The 21,450-nt window shown below is 42.1% G+C and overlaps 1 protein-coding gene across 1 annotated transcript in view; it reads right to left on the reverse strand.

Annotated features, from left to right (window-relative positions):
- LOC121867125 overlaps positions 1–21,450 on the reverse strand; it is a 28,312-nt gene that overhangs the window by 1,958 nt on the left and 4,904 nt on the right. The window contains exons 5-16 of the mRNA XM_042366881.1: positions 21,295–21,450; positions 20,999–21,104; positions 20,626–20,687; positions 18,646–18,782; positions 17,730–17,887; positions 7,956–8,172; positions 7,506–7,589; positions 5,558–5,720; positions 4,419–4,574; positions 3,941–4,046; positions 3,187–3,248; positions 2,191–2,336 (exon numbers count right to left, since the gene is read on the reverse strand). Of these exons, the coding sequence (XP_042222815.1) occupies positions 2,191–2,336; positions 3,187–3,248; positions 3,941–4,046; positions 4,419–4,574; positions 5,558–5,720; positions 7,506–7,589; positions 7,956–8,172; positions 17,730–17,887; positions 18,646–18,782; positions 20,626–20,687; positions 20,999–21,104; positions 21,295–21,450 (1,553 nt within the window). The remainder of the gene's footprint in view (positions 1–2,190; positions 2,337–3,186; positions 3,249–3,940; positions 4,047–4,418; positions 4,575–5,557; positions 5,721–7,505; positions 7,590–7,955; positions 8,173–17,729; positions 17,888–18,645; positions 18,783–20,625; positions 20,688–20,998; positions 21,105–21,294) is intronic.

Here is a 21,450-nt window from a genome sequence, read left to right on the forward strand (position 1 = left end):
TTAAGTGCCAGTAGGTCTGATAAAGTGTCATTAAGCCTAGTAAGTGTCGTATAATGTCATGAGATGTGGTGCACAATGAAAAAGGTGCTTTGAAGTGTCAGAGGTGTCATAAAGTTTCCTAAGGTGTCAAAGTGCCCTTAAATGTCATGAAGTGTCGTAAAGTGTTAAAGTGTCCTAAAGTGTTAAAGTGTCCAAGTGTCTTAAAGTGTCATGGTGTCCTAAAGTGTTAAAATGTCCTAAGTGTCGTGAAGTATCCTAAAGTGTTAGTGGCCTAATGTGTTCTAAAGTGTCATGATGTCCTAAAGTGACAAAGTGGTATAAAGTGTCAAAGTTTCAAATAGTTATAAAGTGTCCAAACAACATAAAATAGTGTCAGACGGTGTCGGAAAGTGTCATCGATATCGTAATGGTCAATAGAGTGTCATTAATGCTTTAAAGTTTCGCAAAGTATTGTAAAGTGTTGCAAAATATCTTGAACTAATGCAAGGTGCAAAGTGTGTAATGAAATACAGCAATGTGTCAAGTGACATGAGGTGTCATAAAAGTGTCAAGGCGGTGCCAGGTGACGATCCGATAAGACGCCAGGGCTTCTGCTACCACCAGCACAAGGTAACTATTAATAATATTACTGTTGTGTTCTTGACATATTGAACTAGTTCTTTAAGTCATCCGTTTGGCATGAACTAATGCTTAAGATCTTTGGTTCTGCCTTAGTTGTTCCTTTAAGATTAAGTGTAAATCATATAGGTGTGTGTGTGTGTGTGTGATAGGCGGCAGGTTGTCTCATGTGGATTCTTTTTTTCTTTTTGCAGGTAAGTGTGAGTTAAAACAGCTCTTCGAGGGACATTAGCACACCACATCACAGGTACGTCCAAGTTATCATATTCATTGATTATCGTTTTATTCGTCAGTTAAGTCTGGAGTCCTTTGCATCCCACAACAGTTTTAAAGGAACGTTACGCTTTTCCCTCCATCTTTGAGGACGTCGGTGTCCCTCCCTATCAATGAGTCAACGTGATGCCCCCACTCGTTCACGCGGACGTCGGACCCACTCCTTATCCATACACCGTCTTTGTGGTCGTCTGTGGTCCCGTCGCTGTCTATATGAAAGTCTCCCCTTCCCTCATGCAGGCTATGGGGGTATCGGAGTCCTCCCCTTCCCACCTTCTTCCCGTCAGAGCCTCACCTCTTCCTTTCAAGTGGGTACAGTGATCACACTCACCTGTTTTAGAGGCATCCGTATCTCTCCTGGAAAGTCCTTGCCACACTGAGATAAAATGACCCTCACCACGCTGTTATGGTTTCATTATCCCGCTTTACTGGGTATTAGCTAATCGGCTTCGTGTTTTGGAAACGTCATGTCCTCTCTATCATCTGTTGATTCGTCAATAAGGTCTCAACCATAACTAGTAACAACCTAGCCTCCTTAGTAATAACGAGTCCTAATTCGAGTAAGTACTAATACCAATGGATCCCAATTTTCATGGTCTCCAGCCGTAATGCTGAGGACCGTAGTGCCTCAGGGGCGATTAGGATTAAGGTCTTTTTGGGCAGAGAACCATTTGATCTTGAAATTTTCTGTGAGTTGAGTCTCTCCTGTTTTAGATGTGTGGAGCGTCCTCACACCCATGCCTAAGTAACGTCCTCACACCTCGGGCTTTGTGTTTCAAGAACATTAAAGTATTTTTCGATGTAATTTTTAGGGGTGTCACATTTTACTAAGCTTGCATCGAACAACAATTTTTCTAAGCAACTACCGGGTACTGGGTGTCTTGCGGCAGCGAACCCAGAGGTGTGTTTGAGAGGTGCGGCGTGTAGGCCAACCGGTACTGAACACGTCCTGACGCCTAGTAACCACTGCACCCCCACCCCTACTGCTTTGTGGGTTTTAATTCTAGAAAGGGTAAATTCTTTTGGGGGCAAACCCCGAGGCAGGCTTCGATAAATCGAAGCTCTCTGGCATTTCTCTGTAACCCCCGGGGCGAAGTCTCACACATATATATTTCCTAGTGCAGGCCATTAAAAACGATTTATTATCGTCGTCGCTGAGCCAGAGGGACAGCCTTAAGTAAGCTGTAGGACTTATATTTGTATCCTTACCATTGGCCCCTTGGCTACACGTCTTAACTATAACGAAAATAAATTAAAAACAAACAAATTAACATTCTTAATAATTTGACGTTCACTCACCCCTTTCCTGCGGAAGTTTTTCTTAAAACCTTCCACCTTTTTGCAGTACCGCTGTCCATAGTCAATCTTGACCTGTTCACTGAGGGACGACCACACGCCCTCCACCTCTCGCTCCACCATCTCGTCCGTGGCGAACAGGAATGTTCCTGCCGGTGTCATGGTATTGAAATTACACATATAACATTTAATTTTACAAAGATAACAATAATGTTTTCATGTTGTAAAATGGATTCGTAATACAAAACAATGTAACTTCAAACTAAACTGGGCATATGTTACTTGCTGACAAGTGAGCGAGACGTTTTCTTCGTAACAAGAATATTTTCGAAGAAAAAATAAAGTATTTGTTACCATCCTGGCTCAGGAGTTAAGAGAGTTACGAGAAAGTGCAAGTCATGCCTTTTGTCCAAGTCCATCGTACAGCTTGAATCTGTTTATAGCGAAGTCACAAACCAAACGGGAAATCGATTGAGATGTTGTCAAGAAATCAATATTACTGTACGTGGAAGGATGTAGAAAGTAAGATAAATAAGTTTTAGCAATAATTTCTAAGAAGGAAAGGGATATTGCATACTCTGTAATGACACGGCGTCTGTTTTAGATAGAAGCCAGTAAGTTGAGACATTCTTAAAATAACATCTGGAAACAAAGGGTAATAACATGGCAAACTGTGGTTTTCAGTCAAACTTCAGAAGGCAACTACACCTCACAACCATATTACAATAACATACATGTCAAAATAAATACATGCCATATTTCAAGGTTATTTTTTAGGTGTTATATCAATCAATCGAAGTATCGCTCCCATATCTGAGGGTTGGCGACCACAGATTTACACATACTGGTGCATCCTGTATTTCACATATCTCCTGTTGTATTGGGAAGGTAAAAACCACATATTTATACCCACATTTTCTTCTAGATATGAAGATTCAATATCATTTAAGGTACTGTAGACACACACACACACACACACACACACGACATTAATATTACCATTAGCGAAGTTGCCAGGCTCGAGGATGCAGACGTCCACACCAAAAGGCCTCATCTCCTGCCTGCATGGGGACACAACACCTTGTTAGACACTGAACACATTAACGAGTTTTTAGGTCAGTTCACTGTATGAATGTGTATTAAGTGAATTAACTTGAATCTGCATTATAATACCTCTGTGTGTTAAGGTTATACAATGTGGTATATAATTATCAAAACTTGCTCTTGGGTATCTCATTTTAATCCCAAGGAGCATGGGTCAAGGAGACTTATGTATTACTCGGTAAGTTTACGGAATGTAACCCGGGATAACACACAAGAGCGACAGCTGGCACTCGCTAAGCTATTAGTACAACTCTCCCGTTAGAATAATAGCCTTTAGAGGAGGTTCGGGGAGGCAGTGTTTACCATGTGAGGCTAAAAGCTCACTGAGTCTTGATACTAACAGCAGCTTGCACAACCACGCCTTTACTTGATGGTCACACTAAAGTTTCCAGGTTCCAGGCTACCTTGTCGCCGCTCAGCTATTAAATGGGAGGATGTCCCGGATCAATCTTTGATTTATAGCATGAGAACTTGTAAAATAGCTGGAGCAAATGTTTATGTTTGTGGAAGAGGAAAGGCATTAGATAGGACAGATGTCTGTGTTCGATTCTAGATAAAAACATAAATATAAATACAAGAAACAATTATGTCATGTTTTACGTATATATTTTTACATCATGCAGAGACACTGGAGACACACTGTACTCACCGTAGAGCGTCACTAAAGCCTTCTACGGCGTACTTGGAGACACAGTAAGGACCCATGAACCCAGCACTCATCCTCCCCGCTACGCTGGCCACATTCACCACACGACCTGCACAACATGAAGGGGTAATACTCACTAGCCAGGGTGCAGTAACAACTAAAATTATCATCAAAAGAATAAACTACTAGAATCGGTTTCGTCATCTAAAACCCGAATCATGGCGGAAAGTGATGACGGAAACACAACCATTGAGTAAAAATATTCGCGGAACAGTCACTACGAAAACCCAATTCTGAACTACGCATATATACTCTAGGAAATAAATTCACCTATTGTACTTTGATATAATTATAGCTTGTTATGTCTGAGAATAGCTAGTTGTACCTGGGTGTATCTAGTTGTCCCTTAATGAAGCTCCTGCAGGTGTTGTCAGGTGACTACTAAGGTCATGACCTTGGTTGACCTCTGACCTTGACTCACCTTTTGCTTGACGGATGAGTGGTAAGAAGGTCTTGGTGGTGGCGATGAGACCAAACACGTTGACCTCTGGATCTTTTCTGAAACTCTCCATTGACATCCATTCCACGGGGCCCAATGTACAGAGACCTGCGTTGTTCACCAGTCCCCACACGACGTCTGGATTAGCGAAGAAGATGTACAAAATCAGTTCCTATCATATTACAATAACACAAGGTTGCTTTAGCTAAGTTAACAGGGGATACTATAGTCATCGATTTTGAAAAACAATACTTGTGAGTATGGCTCAAAACAAACCAAAAAATTAGTTTATTTTAAGTTTTCAATTGCCCTTTCGAAGTTATGTAACGTGTTTTGTAATATAGAGCTGAAATTAGCTGTAAAAATTAAGGCTCGTGAAGAACATGTAAGCTGCCATATTCCATCAACCACCAGTGTCTTTTCAGTGATTCCATATTACCATACTCATCCTTACATTAATTCTGTTATTTTGGCCTACCTTCTGCTTGTTACCTTCTGCTTCCCAAAAGAGGAAAACAAAGAACTCGATGCTGGAGTAAATACTCAAGTATTAGTAAGACTTCCTTCACGCAGCAAGTGGTTAACATTCTTACATCCCTCAGGCAGTAGGTGTTTAGCATTCTTACCTTCCTCGGGCAGCAGGTGTTTAATATTCTTGCCTCCCTCGGGCAGCAGGTGTTTAGCATTCTTACCTCCCTCGGGCAGCAGGTGTATAACATTCTTACCTCCCTCGGGCAGCATGTGTTTAGCATTTTTACCTTCCTCGGGCAGCAGGTGTTTAACATTCTTACGTCCCTCGGGCAGCAGGTGTTTAGCATTTTTACCTTCCTCGGGCAACAGGTGTTTAGCATTCTTACCTCCTTCGGGCAGCAAAAGTTTAACATTCTTACCTCCCTCGGGCAGCAGGTGTTTAGCATTCTTACCTCCCTCGGGCAGCAGGTGTTTAGCATTCTTACCTCCCTTGAGCAGCAGGTGTATAACATTCTTACCTCCCTCGGGCAGCAGGTGTTTAACATTTTTACCTTCCTCGGGCAGCAGGTGTTTAACAATCTTACGTCCCTCGGGCAGCAGGTGTTTAACATTCTTACCTCCCTCGGGCAGCAGGTGTTTAACATTCTTACCTCCTTCGGGCAGCAGGTGTTTGACCTCTTGGGCAGCCTTGTCGAGCTGCTCCTGGTTGGTGACGTCCATCTGTAAGACGTGGAGGCGGCTGGACCCCTCCCGACGGAGGCGGTTGGCGCCCTCACCTCCAGCATGCAGGCAACATGCGAACACCCGGAACCCCTGTGGGAGGAGGAGGAGGAGGCTAGTGACACGGTTCACCTGGTGACTGATGCTCTCACCTGTACCTCCACACCTACACCACCAGCACGTTATCCTCTGCCTGGTGTAGGTGTAGGCCTATTGAAGAAACATCCCTTTAGGTAAATCAGTATCAGGTTCGCCTGCTCTGGAAAATCGGTGCATCTCATCCTGCCATAAACTGCTTGATGGTGTAGAGAACATAAATGGTCATCTGAGAGGAGTTAGTGCCATAGTTATCTGGCCTAGAGTAACAAAGTAAGACATGTAAAAACTTAATTTAAATTGAAACTATCTTTCCCCAGGAGAAGCTCAACAGCTAAGAATGTAAGAGGACTCGACAAATTAACTTTCTCTAGATTTCTCAGTACATTAAGTCCCAGTACATATTATACTGTATATAGTTTGTGATAATAACCCTTGATCTAGGGATGTGTCCCCTGCTGAACATTGAGTGATAAGGAAATCCGGCTAGATCTAGAGTGACGTTGGCGCCGCGCCGCTGAGGGGGAAAACATTGATCCAACTGAGACTAGCAGCAGTATGTGTAGGAGTTAAAATGAGCAATTCCGGACACTAAAACAGACTTTGTCATTACTTCCAAGTGGTCAGATAGAAGAGTGATGATGTAGATCATTAACAATAATACCGTGTTGGCTTACGTGTGTACTAGCGTGTCATAGTGTACAGTCGGGGGGTAAAATTAAAATATAACAGCAGTTATGATAACTTAACGCTCTCTTCCTATCACTGGCTCGATCCCAGGGCGCTCCCAGTCTACCCAGCTGTAAATGGGTACCTAATTTTACAAACTGGGAAATGAAGACGGTTATTACAGTTCCGGCTACACTACCTCCTTCGTACCGCAGGTTATAAACAGAGTGCCTTATCCGCACCATCACTAACAGGCAGTCATACCTATGGGGATTTCTTTAATTTTTCTCTGAATTTCAAACCATACAATTGGGACTTAGTCGTATGGGTATGTTTTGAATTTATTTCTCAAAGTTTTATCTGTATAATTGCGCTGTAAGATCACCCACATAATGACCATCTTTGTCCACCATAACACATTCTTCGTCACATTTCTTCACTGTGCTTTTTATAATCTTCCTTTCTTGTCTTGTTTACTCCTCATCACATCCTGATGTTGTTTGTTTATTAGTCTTACCAGAAACAATTGGATGGCTGTTCACATGACCTTTGAGGTTCATCTTTCACGTTGAAGGCCTCATGATCTGTTGTTCCTGCTCTTTTGGTCTCAAAACACACACACACACACACACACACACACACACACACACACACACACACACACACACACACACACAGCATATTCAAATTCATCCTCTTAATTTTTTGATACTACCAAAACATAAATAAATTGCCAATAGTTGTGGGGTAAAATAACTTGGGTGACACTACACTACAGTAGTGCCTGACACCTACACCAAGACACTGACCCAACGTTATACAACTCCGCCAGGCCAGAGTGACTGAAGACAACCATAGAAGTTATAATACATTCCGGTTGGTTCCTACATTTTTGGCAATATTTCTTGGTAAACTTACTCATTTAACTCACTTAAATCACTAATTAGAGAAATATATAGTTCACTTTGATGTAAACAACTTAGCGGTGAGTCAAGGTGAAGGAAGAGAAGAGGACAAAAAAGTGAAAACGTTGAATTACAGGTGAACTTTGATTCAAGCAATTTGGCAATGGCCAGGAAAGCCTGAGCTGCTCTAGGAGAGAGTTCCACTAACCAGTTTGTCCAGGTGGAGTGCCAAGGTGTTGCCAAAGCCGGTGTCGCAGCCCGTCACTACCACCGACTTCCCTGACACTGGTAACTGCAGTAACAGGTTTTTCAGGTTCACAAAAACTCTTAATTATCCTCCACAATCCTCTGTCTTCAGACTATAGCAATTAAAAAAAGTTAAATATTTATCTTATCAATTATATCTACAGTATACTAACACCTACAGTATATACTTTATAATTTTGTGTTCACTGACAGATGAGTTCAGAGGGTAAGCTGCACTCCAAGAACTTCAAAACAATTATGATTAAAATTAAAGTAGTGTTTGGAATCAACTACATTCGTCTCATTCTCAACGTTAACGTTTAATTGGTAAAGATAATTTAAACTACAAAAGATTATCCCTACATTTCTTACTTGTGTGAGGAGCGATAATGGGATGCAGAAGTGAACTGACCTTCATATCAGCGGTGTACAAGTAGGAGGCAGCAGTGAGGAGCCAGAGAGTAATGAAGGCCAGCAGGCAGGAGACGACCCCCAAGGCGCTGAGCAACGTGGCCAGCAAGGCGCTCACCCCTCCCCAGAACATCACCCGCACCACCTTGTCCAGCGTCCACAACATCCTCCACAGACTCTGCTCGGACACCCTCTGAAAAACTAACACCACACGGCAGCTACAATAGACGTGATGTACTGTGCTCCCACAACTAATACTCAAAATCAGTTTATAATTATCTCACCAATTTTCGACCACACAATACCTTGAAATTGAAGGGGTAAAATTTAATCACCATGCTGCTTAAATCAAGTCACAGATGAGATTTTGTTTGTCATATACTTTGAACTTTATATAATCATGTACTGTTATATGGAAAATTAAAGAGAACAGTTTTATTGATTAGATGTTAAACTTCATAACTTACTGATTTAAGAGAGAAGCACATCGATAACCCCAGTAATTCATGATTATATTAGTTTTTCCTTCCAATTTTTTCAGCAATCATGAAAACCGTCGATAAATAGCGTACATAAAGAATAATTCGCGAGGAGCACAAAACTCCTTGGATCCAACGGGAGTTTTTGTAGAATATTTTTTACACGACGCCCCAGCGGTCAGCAGCGTATGACTCATGCAAGTTGAAAAGAAAAACCAGTATGAGGGAGAGAGAGAGAGAGATTGTTACTACCTGGTGCTTTCTCGCCCCTTACATTCACTCCTTATACATTTTCACAGTCTTGAAGATAGACGGGTGAAATTTGGTAGGGGAGGTGCGGGTGGCTTAGAGACTAGCCGTATAATGTACCTCCACCCGGGCGAATTCAGGTAACTCCGTTGTTGTTATAAAAAAGAACAGTAATTTAATCGTTTCCCTCGTGGAGAAGTTGAACCAACCTTCCTCACCACAGTACCGTAGCACCCCACAACATCTCCCTCTTGCACGGTTGTTTACTTTAGCCTAAAAGGTCAGTAATCCACAAGCTTCGTTTCTTCATTACTGAATTTTTAATCCATCACCATGACAAAAAAAATGGTCAAGCCAAAGCAAATGCTTGGTGTTGAAACTGTTGACTAATGCTCGCGGTGTACAAGTCTAGTTAAATTACAAGAACAATGTCGTGAGCGGGGGCAGAGGTTTAAACCAGCCTCATCACCTGTGAGTAAGTGACTGGGAAGCAAACAACTCGGCAGTAGGAGTTGGAACAAAAAACCTGTCATCTCACAATAGATCTTATTGGATTTTAAAGTTTAAGAAAAAACTTCATGGTGTACCGAAGCAGGTTATACTTCTTATGACAGGTTATACGCCAGTTTTTCTCTTCGACAAGTTCACATTATACAAGGGCACAAAGCGCAAGAAAGTGGCCAAGTTTTGATCTTTGTAAATCCAGGTTGTTGAGGAAACTGTGTCGGAAGATTATGGGATTGTTTACATATGTTAAGTTTTTCAGAAAAGATAATCTCGATCTGCACACAGCCATCCCAATATATAGGTATCTAATAAAAAATTGTGTTCACCACGTGACGACGTGCAGTGGTGGAGGGACCTCAAACACACAGTCTTCTAATTATCCAAGAGTCAGCAAGTCAACCTGGCTTGGGCACTTCCTGAACAAGTCAGGTTCGTGAGCAGGTGTACAAAGTTACTGCGTGTACTGGGTGTATCATTACATGTAAACAACTTTGCTGTCTCGAGTTTCTGTTCTCGTATTCTAGAAGAATATTCGAGTACAAATGGAGTTCTCGACTAAACATGTCTATTATATAATGAAAGTACTCGCCAAACACTTCCATAGTAGTTGCCAAGAACTTTGTACAGGACAAGTTAAACGACTGGCCTTAAACGTGGTGCGGCTAGACACTTGAAGAAAAGGTGGGATATGATCATGTCTAACAGTTGAGAGAACGGCCCTGTAGAGACGACTGGTGAAAACAAAACAGCGACGTGTGTATTCCAGGGGAAGTCTGCCAGTAAATTAATCTGGTGGTGGCCAGTACACACGATATACAGTACTTACAAATAACTTGTATTATTCATTTTACACCATTATATTTTCTATTAGCATCTCTTACACGCCACCAGGTGCAAAGTCCAGCGTTGCCGTCCAAGTAAACACCAACAATATGTCGATTAATTGGTTTCTTTACGCAATAAAAAACAAAAAATAATTATTACTTATGACATAGCTCCTTTACTTCTGATAATACAACCTCTTATTAGTATCAACAGTTCAAGTTGGTTGGGGATTCCTAGTAAACGGAACTAGACATCATCAACGCCCTCGAGCGGGAGTCGGATGAACCAACTTTACCTCGAGGCGGCCACTGACTAACCTCACAACGAGTAGATGAGGTGATTTTAGCAGTTTACAACTTTCAGAGTGAGATAAAGGAAAGTGTCGGGTATTAGGAGGAAGGTGGCGGTGGGCGGCAGTAGAGAGAGGGTCGCAGTGGGCGGCAGTAGAGGGAGGGTCGCAGTGGGCGGTAGTTGAGGGTGGGTGACGGTGGGCGGCAGTTGAGGGAACCATTGTGTTGACCAGTACTCACCCAGTATGTCTTACACTTGTTCACCTGTTGAACTGTCACATATATTCACCTGGTCATATGTGTTCCTCTGGTGACACAAAGGTGATATATGTTCATCTTGTTCCCTACAGTTATACACACAGGGACGTTGTTCACTTGGTCAAGATTTTTTCACCTAAATGTGTAAATTATTTCTCTCTGGTCACAGTGGTTCACTTAACCTTATTATTAAAAATGTTATCTAAAACAATTAAGGTTCGCTGGGTCCACTGGCATTTGTGTGTTATATTAAAGTGATATACAGAAATTAGCTAAAACATTTCACTGTCAAAATTAGCTTAGCTTTAGAAACCACTGTATCAACTGCTCCTTTTCATTGACTATCTTCTCGTTAATATTGTTATCAGTCAACGTTTCAGAGTGGAACGTCTGGCTGTGCGGTTCTTTATGTTGTTATTATTACTTGAAAATCAGCAAAGTAGAGCAGTAGAGTGTAGCAGCAGGCGTAGGCTGCGAGATCCACTTCCAACCAGTTACCTCGAGCCGCCGAGTTTTCACTTCACCTTCACCTCCTGAGGGGACGCCTGTGTTGTGGCTGTGCTCATTAACCTGTGTGTCTGACTGTCTTGTTACACTGTGGTTGGTTTTTCTGTGCAAGTTTGCGAAAGAATTCTTGCTCCCTCTTGAAGTGGCATTTCATAATACACTGTGTAAATTTGTGTACATATTTACACCAGAATATAGTATTGTCGTTTGCTTGATCTGTAATTCATAAAACACAGCTGAAAATTTTTCCCAATAGGAATAACTTTTTGACTGTATTCCTGTACCTGTATTCACTTACTAACCATTTACGGGGCATAAACGGGATTAATTATTCCACTACCATATAATTATTTACCACAAAGGAGAACCAAAAAACTCTGATTATTAGAATAAGTTTCCTGAAAATTAAAAAAAAAAATAATAATACAGTAATGCACAACAAACTTATAATTGTCTTGAAAAAAAATATACAAAGATACAAGAATCCTTATAACTATTTGTTGTCACCAGGAAGCTGCAGTGATAGTAAGTAATGATCTTAGGTATTAGTTCAGGGTTAGAAAGGGAGTAAGACAAGGCTGGGTGCTAGTGTTTGACGAGCAAAGTTGTAAATAGTGATGATAAAATAGAAGTTAATGGTAGAGTAATATAAAGTGTTTGGTATACAGATAAAAATTCCCGAGACTCGGTTGGTGGCAAATAAATGCAATAATAAAAAAATAAATAGAAACTGTATCTAAATTTCAATTGTCATTATATTTTTCAGTTTCTTCATTGTTGTCGTTCCCGTTAGTTCAGGTCAGTGATTCTATTATCTTAACAATTTTCGCAAAAATAATTTGTTTTATACATGACTCGTATATAAAAAAAACCCGTGAACAAAAATATTAAAAGAACTACACAATTTAATAACATTCCTCACCACTTCTACTGGATCACGGCTCACACACCTTCCAGTGGGAAAGATTGAGATACACAGCAGCAAACAGGCTTCACGTGGGTGAAAGTTGGACGGGGTGAAATTTAAAGAAAGTGCAAGATAGAAAGTTGTTTACCAGTACGCAAAGTATGACGAGCATTCTAGGAAAAGTTACGTCGAGCCCTTCCTCCTCCGTGCAACACAGACCCTTAACATTGTCATTACTTCCCGCCTCTTATATTATACCTCACTAAGTAAAGGATTACTTTCCCGGATACTATGAACATCTTACACGCGTAAAGGATCATTATATGGCAAACCTCACACGCAGGAAGCACCTCTTCCTCACCTGCACGGACATCTACGAAATGTCATACGAAAAAAATAGTCATTTACGTTCATTAAATTCAGTAACACCGTATTTCAATAACACTGTAGGGATGACACCTTAAGTTAAACACTTGTTCCAATTACAAGATCATATCACTTGCCTATTAGAGCACAGGTGAGCCAAGGAGTCGCTCGCGTTCACCTGTTGTTACCACCCGGACCGGTCCTCACTGACTGTCTCGGCGACCTTACCTCCCCCGCACCTCGCCTACCTCTCCCTCCGCTGGTGAAATTTCCCTACCTGATCAACCCCGTTAGAAGCGTACACAAATTGTATTTTTATTGGTCTCTAACGTTATATGGGTATGGAAAGTTTCTTAAATAAAACTGTAACGCTACTTTCACCTTATTTTGAATATACAATTTTATCACAAAACATGCTGACAAGAGGTTTAGTATAATGAATTTGTTAAACCCGCCATAGTGAAAACTTTTCGCTTTCTTCTCTCTCTTTCTGGTGTGTTCGCTGCTCTTCTCCATTAAAGGCTCTTATATTTAATTTACTTACATGACTAATATGAAATGCAACATTGAATAGGTAGAAACAGCATGATTACGAGACACCATCAATTGTTGAGGTGGGGATAAGTGAACGTTGCTGTTCCCCGCCACAGTTAGTGTAGGGGAACTTCCCTATGTGGATCCAGGACGGCCCTCGTGTCGGGAGGCCACCGCTCACTGTGCTCTGCTGCACCTCGTTGTCTGAACTAAGTTGTCACACTTCGCCTTCCTTTCCTTGTTTAGCGGCTCATGCGTCTGAGAACCACTTAAAGTAGACCAGGGATGGTATACAAGATTATCCCAATAATGCTCTTTATGTTTCCCATCATCGGACAGTCAAACACTTGATGAGAGTTTTACACAAAAGATTTAAGATATATTTCTTCGAAAATGTCTGCGAATATTCACTGTTTACTTTACACAAGACTAGAACGGAGACAACTAGTGATGCTGGGGAAATTAATCCCTTACCCTCCATAAACACTCGGAAGACAATCTTTATTGACGTTAAACCTTTATATATTATTCTCGATAATATTTATGGAATTGTATCAACTTTGTAGGAGTTATGTAATTGTTCTTGCTATGGTAGATACTGTTGAATTGTAAACCTTAACGATATGTCCAATATGTGATACAACAATTCAGTGTTTTCTGAACCAGTGTGTTAACTCGTGTCCTAACATTGACCTCCACAGCTGTGTCTCTTATGGCTTTACTACATATTATCAGACGCGAGCCATATTATTGCGCTCTGGTGTCGGCAATACCGCTGCGTCACCCACTCGGCCTCGGAGGCTACTAGCGGCAGGGTTGGTGGTGAGGCACTTATATTTATTTAAGTACTTGTATGTAAAGACAAATGTAAAGGGAATAATGACGAAAATGACAGGAATTGAGAACTCCATCCATATGAAGAACGTAACTTCACGGAACCAAGCTGTTGTAGTCTACTAAAGGGTCGTCCTGCACTGGATACTTGATAGCAGGTAGTCGTGCCAACGTTATTAACCCGACCGTTATGTTCCGTTACTTAATCTTACCTCAAGTTTAAGTATATACGATGTTCATAGTCTTTTTTCGGCTTTGTAATATATTACAACCAAACCAAAAGTAATGTAGTGGTGCGATTTTGTGTGTGTGCGTGTGTATTTTGTGACATCAGTTATAAATTTCGTGTGGTCTTCAGTAGCCGTCAACATGTGCACTTTTAGCGGACCGTAGCACAACCAATACTCCACATCGGTACACGAGTTGATAACCTTCGTCACTCTTCTGATGCCATCGGTTATCCTTGTACCAAAGTGTCGAATTCTTAGCAACTGCGGTCCGGTAAACAATCCTTGACATACCCTACAATGCAGGCGCACCTCACCAAATGGCCGTAGTTTATTCCATTCGGGGACATTATCAACGTCTTCTGTCAACCACGCTCCCTGTCTCCCAAAACATGTGAAATCATCTCTTAACGTTGAGTAGAGAGGTGAGGGTCCTGTCATACCAACAGCGGCAATTCCTTTGAACAATTATACCACTGGGTTTCGACTCCGGGAATCAGATGACACAATGAGCTTTATTCTGCATGTTCAGCTGACTGTTAATAACATCTGATCACTGATTAAAACCTGAAAAAAATTCTTATAGTGAAGCAGGAAGACAACCATATCATTGTATCTCTCTAGGATTGGTTTCATTGGTTAGGATTATTGTGAAAGCCGGAACTAGACTTTTTGGACACTATATACAGTAGTGATACCAGATCCATCATAACATAAAATCCCTCTGTAGGAGAAGATAAAACACAGAGAAACGAGAGTACTGTATATTTCTACTGTAACCTATGGTCCCATTATTATTATTATTATTATTGCACCTCATTATATAATACAGTAACTGAATCACATAAGCATACAATTGTAATCGCTTTAGTTGTAGTGGTAATCACATCCTCAACAAAACTAACTAATGGTCTTCAGTGTTTTATTCTTTATTTATATATTATTGATTCATCTGCTTTATGGGTTTAATAAAAAAATATTGACCATCAGTGTTATAGGTGCTACAGGGAAGGGTGTTGGTATCACTGCCTTGTGAACTGACGAGGTGTACAGTACATTTTCTCTAACTTAATGGTATCTAATACTGGACAATAAATCATATTTACTATTTTTGCATCAAGTTCATGTACGGACGAAAGATCTCAGTGCTGTTGGCATATACTGTAGACTAGTAACGATGTTAGTAAGAAAATAGACAAACTAAAGACTAATAAGTCACCTGGTCCCGATGAGATAGTTGCCAGAGTATTAAAGGAATGTAAGGAAGAGCTTAGTATGCCCTTAGCAAAGTTGTTTAACATGTCCTTAAAAACAGGTGTAGTACCAGAATCCTGGAGGATAGCGAATGTAATACCTATTTTCAAGAAAGGGGATAGATCACTATCCTCTAACTACCGCCCAATCAGTCTAACATCAATAGTAGGGAAATTATTGGAAGCAATCATTTCAAACTCTATTCGAAATCACCTGGAGAAGCACAAGTTGATCAATGATTCCCGGCATGGCTTCACAAGCGGACGTTCATGTCTAACTAATCTATTAACAGGATAGGATTATCCGAGCAGGATAGGACTCGGAGCAACGGATTCAAGTTGGATAAGTTTAGGTTTAGGAGAGAGATAGGAAGAAACTGGTTCACAAATAGGGTGGTGGACGAGTGGAACAAGCTTAGCAACTTTGTAGTAAGTGCGGGAACTCTGGAAAGTTTCAAAAGGAGGCTAGATAGATTCATGGATGATGGAGAGTGGTAGTGACTCTCGACAGGAGCTGCCATGCACAGGCCAACCGGCCTATTGCAGACTCCTTATTTTCTTAACATTCTTTTCATCAGTTTTCGAATCAGTGAAAGAGGGGCACAATCATGATGTGGTATTGTGGGGTACGGGTGGTTTGGTTCTCACTCAGGATGGGATGGAGAAAGGAAACTCACAATGTGCTCTCTGTATACATGTTGTATTGGATGTACAATGCAGCTTGGTGCTGGGAAGTGGCAGCGTGGTTACAAGCGTGATGTAGAGAGAGCTGGTTGGTGAGGATGCTCAGAGGAGGACCAGCTTGTGGGTCGCCATGCTCGCCGGCAGGAGCGAGGGCCGCCAGGCAGCGGCGGAGGAGGTGGTGTTGCTTGCTGCGGCTGTAGCTAGAAGAAGAGAGAGGTCACCACGAGGTCAGGTCTTAAATAGCGGGGGTAAGCGTGGCTTAGTAGTTGACCTCCGCTATGTAAGGCGGCGCTGGTTGACCTAGACCACGAGGTATACACTGGGGAATTCGCGGGGTCGGCTAATCCGCGACAAACAGCGTTTGTAGGGGAGAAATCCACTCCAGTATATCTCGACTTTAGCAAAGCCTTCGACAGAGTCCCCCACGAAAGACTTATAAGAAAGGTAGAGGCTCATGGCATTAAAGGTGACATTCTAAAATGGATTAGGGCGTGGTTACAGGACAGGAAACAGCGAGTTGTTGTTGTTGTTAAGATTGTCGGACCGTACTCCGACACGGGCCTTTGCCTATAGGCGGCCCGTTTGGTGGTTCCGGCTGGAGCTCCAGGAGCAGCCAGACCGGATTGGGATTGGAGGTGGTCCCACCTGCAGATTGGAAGGATACTGCAGGTTGCAAGTGTGAGCGGACCCCCGATCAGTGGACGCTTACCACCAACCCCCACTCTTGGACGTGGTCAGTTTCGGAGTGGCGTGCCCCCCGAACTGGGGTCCGAACAGCGAGTGAGCATTAACGGCACTAAATCCCATTGGAGCAACGTCACTAGTGGAGTTCCCCAAGGCTCAATACTTGGACCATTATTATTTATTATATACAGTACATAAACCACATAGATATCGGCATAGACAGCAACATAAGTAAATTTGCTGATGACACTAGGATAGGACATGTAATTAAATCTGACGAGGACTCCGCAAAACTACAGGAAGATTTAAAAAAAAAATCGAATGGTCTGAAAAATGGCAGATGAAATTCAAAGTGGACAAATGTAAAGTACTCAATATAGCAGATGTAAACAGGGAAACCAGATACCAGATGAACAACGATGTTATTGAGAAATCCGACTGCGAGAGAGATTTAGGAGTAATAATAAGTAGGAATCTTAAGGCAAGTAAACAATGTGTTTTTGCTCGAAACGAGGCTAATAAAGTACTTGGGTTCATACAAAGGAGTGTTAGTTACAAGACTAGCGAGGTCATCGTATGACTATATCTTGCGCTTGTGAGACCTCACTTGGATTACACAGCTCAATTCTGGTCACCGTATTACAGAATTGATATAGAATCTTTGGAAAGAATTCAAAGGAGAATGACAAGGCTAATCCCGGGCATTAGGAACCTTGAGTATAGAGACAGGTTAAAGCACCTTAATTTGCACTCCCTCGAGAGACGTAGAGCGAGGGGCGACATGATAGAGGTGTATAAATGAAAGTCAGAGCTAAACAAAGGGGACATTACAAAGGTACTCAAACTATCCAACCAGGAGCAAACTCGTAACAATGGTTTTAAACTAGACAAATTTAGATTTAGGCGCGAAATAGGTAAACATTGGTTTGGAAACAGTGGATAAGTGGAACAAGTTACCAAATATCATCATTAACTCGAATACACTGAATAGCTTCAAACATAGGCTGGATGCTTATATGAGCAATAGGGGTTGGGTGTAAATGGGACTGCCTAGTATGGGCCAATAGGCCCGCTGCAGTCTCCTCCATTCTTATGTTCTTATGTTCTTATATGGTGTTATTACTACGGGGTGTTTGAGTTATTTATTTTTTTCCTAATATCAGTTTAGTTCTAAAATTTGGTGAGTTTGTCGTAGAACGCCGCAGGAAGATGAGTATTGACGAACATTAAGAAATATGACCAGAGAGTCATGGGGTTGTAGCGGTCCTGAGGGTGGGTCTGCGTCAGAGCCTCTGTGAAGGCGTTGATCACTGGAGAGATGTCTTTGGCCTGTGGGACAATATAGCCAATGGTTAGTTACAAAATTAATTACGAAAACAATGTATATGAATACTATAGTAAATATGTTGCCACGTTATTCTATGGAGGATTGGTGATGCTGGGCAGTATTTCTTAAACGTGCTTGAGGCAACATTACGAGTGAAGGTGATAACGCCACAGCCACTCTATGACACAGTGGACACTTTTTTCTTATTTATCTTGTTATTTTAATGAAGAGAAACAACAGCAGCAGCGTTGCCCACAAAAACAACCTTCGTGTGTGGGATTACCTTCAGTATGCCCTTTTTTGTGTGTTTTTGGCCTGACGTTGGCTACCTCACTGACCAAGTTCCTTCTAAACATCGTTCTCTATGTCACCCTTATGAGAGAGAACGTGAGGAGGATAAAGGATAGCGCCCAGACACCTCCCGTCCCCTCACACCTCTCTGGCACACTTATCTTAGGCTTTTCTATTTCTCCTTTTCAGTTTGCCGGTGTGTGAGGTGAGGAGGGAAGAAGAGGGAGAAAAAGAGTCCCTCCCCCTCCCCCTCCCCTTACCCCTACCCTCCTCCATCACCCCCCTGCGACCCCTACATATTTTTGGGTATCTCTTTTTTTTTTCATTTAACAGTTTAACTCATCACTGAATGGTAGACTTTCATTCTTAATTGTTTCTTTTTGTTTCAGCAAATTTGCTACTGACATTAATTTACTGCCCACTTCACTGCACCTACAAACATATGGACTGCACAGGTGTCCTCACTTACCCCAGACATGCGAAAGAATTTCAGAAATTTTTCCACTCGCTTGAAGTAGGCGTCGCCGTAGTCCCTCTTGAGGTCTTCACTAACTCCCTCCAGCACCCGCCTGTCCCCTGCGTCGTTTGTAGTGAAGAGCAACGTGCCTGTCGGGTCCGTAAATCTTTTATTACTGGGTTACACTTTTAGTCATATTGAGCTAGTACACACACACATACTACTACTACTACAACTACTACTTTTTTCTTTCTTTTTTAAATGGCCTCCACTACTACTACTACTACTACTACTACTTTGCTGTCACTCGGAATCGAGTATGACGATCATCCAGCTATAATACATTGATATGAGTTATTAAGGATGTCACCTTCGTTGGTGAGCTCTGAGGTGACTCGAGAGGCCGTTACGGGACCAGCAGTGTCGTCCACAGATTGTTGCACGTTAGGTGACTGTAAAGTAGCTGCTTTGGCAGTCTACTGTCGCCCATGCGGGTAACATGGCCAGTCCAACTTAATTGTTCATGGATAATGGTAGCCTCGATGCTCCTACAGTTGGTGTTAGCGAGAATACTGGCATTTGTTCTCGTGTCTTCCCAGTGAACTCGGAGGATGGAACGTAGACTACGTTGGTGAAAGTTTTTAAATGCCTTATGGTGTCTCCTGTGTGTGACCCATGCCTCGCTGCATAGCAGGGTGGGGACGACCACTGCTCGATATAAGTGCGACTTTGTAGATAATTTCAGCTCCCTACAGCTGAAGACATGGGTACGGAATATGCCAAAAGCTTGAGATGCACGTCTGATCCGACGTTGAATCTCTTCATGGATGTCCGCTGTGGTGGACAGGTGGGAGCCGAGATATTGAAAGTGGGTAATATTAGAGAGGGTAGCACCATTAAGCTGGATGGATGGTGGAGGTGTGATTGAACCAGGGGCAGGCTGAAAGAGAATCTGAGTCTTACGTACATTCACCTCAAGACCAAAGTGTTCATACACATCTGCGTAGGTGGTCAGGATTTCCTGTAGATCGCATTCAGTGTGAGCGATGAGGTTGGGGTCGTCTGCATACTGAAGTTCAGTAATGGAAGCTGCAGACACCTTAGTTCCTGACTGGAGTCGTCTTATGTTGAAAAGTCCCTTCATCCGGTAGTGGATGTCCACCCCACTGACTAAATTGGCACTGGCACGAGTAAGGAAGGCAGCCAAGAAAATGAAAGAGAGAGTTGGTATCAGTACACATCCTTGTTTTACCTCCATTTGGATGGGGAAAACTCAGACTGGGTGTCGTTGTACAGAACACTGCCGTTCATGCCATCGTAGAGTTCTTACAATGGCGATAAATTTTGGTGAACAGCCAAAACGGCTGAGGGTCCACCAGAGGGCTTTCCTGTTGACCGAGTCGAAGGCCTTGGTAAAGTCGATGGAGGCCATGTACAGGTCACGACGCTGTTATCTGCACTTTTCCTGTATCTGGCGGGCAACAAAGATCATGTCAGTGGTGCCACGTGATGGTCTAAAGCCACATTGTGTTTCTGGGAGGAAATTTTCTGCCTTGGGAAGAAGTCTGTTCAGGAAGACTAGGGCGATAATCTTGCCAGCTACGGACAGCAGCGGGATCCCGCAATAGTTGCCACAGTCTGACTGATCTCCCTTGTTCTTATAAATATTGACGATGGATGCGTTTTTAAGAGCTTGGGGGATTTCCTCCTTTTCCCATATATTCTCCAGATTATTCAAAGTACACCTTATCCAAGCCTATTTTAGGCTCTGAGACAAATTAAATAAAAATGATTAACTCAATACAACTTTTAATTCCGGAGTCCTATATATTTTGATCTGTTTCTAAAAGTTGTAGTGTTGGTCTAACTTCTAAGAATAATTTGTTTAGCCAGTGATTGACCAAGATAATACATTAAACCTACAGTTCTACAGTGACACATACACCACTCCTGTAGTTATGGCTGGACTCATGAGAAAGACATATACATTACCAGCACCAAAGTTTCCAGGCTCGATGAGACACACAGCCACACCAAACTGACGCATTTCCTGCCTGGCGGGGGTGAAGGAGACCCTGTTAGTTACTCAGCAGCTCCGTACACCTAAAAACAGCTCAAGAATGCAGGAATTATCACTAAAAACAAGTGTTCCATTATGTTCACAAAAGTAGATTTTGATTTACATAGTTTTAAGACATGTACTTTAGTATAGAATAAAATTAGACACTTATAAAATTATTAGACACTTTCTACGCCATTTACCCATTATTCGCTGCGGGTTATTGGTGCAGTTTTAATAGTGTTGATATTTTTTTTTATAATTCTTTCATTGAGAGCATAAGTGATAAACAGTACAGTAACTCACCTTAAGGCGTCGTTGAAACCTTCTACTGCGTACTTGGAGGCGCAGTAGGGAGCCATAACAGCGCAACTAAGGCGGCCCGCCACACTGGCTACACTTACAACACGACCTGCATATCGTGAATAATTAACACAAGACAAAGATGAAGTCCCTTATACGTCAAACATCACTCATACCTCACACTTCCTCACCAACTTACTAATATTTCTATCTCTGACATCTAGTTGAGATTAAATCCCCCCCATCCTAGCACCCTTGATCTCAGCCTTTACCTTCGCTCGCCTTTGATCTTAACTAACCTTTTCCTTGACGGATAAGTGGCAAGAAAGTTTTGGTGGTGGCGATGAGGCCGAACACGTTGACCTCTGGATCCCTCCTGAAGTCTTTCATGGAGACCCACTCGATGGGGCCCAACGTGCAAATACCAGCATTGTTCACCAAGCCCCACAAGCCCT

The sequence above is a fragment of the Homarus americanus genome, unplaced genomic scaffold (assembly GCF_018991925.1).
Source record: "Homarus americanus isolate GMGI-L3 unplaced genomic scaffold, GMGI_Hamer_2.0 scaffold6317, whole genome shotgun sequence".
NCBI classification, from domain to species: Eukaryota; Metazoa; Arthropoda; class Malacostraca; order Decapoda; family Nephropidae; genus Homarus; species Homarus americanus.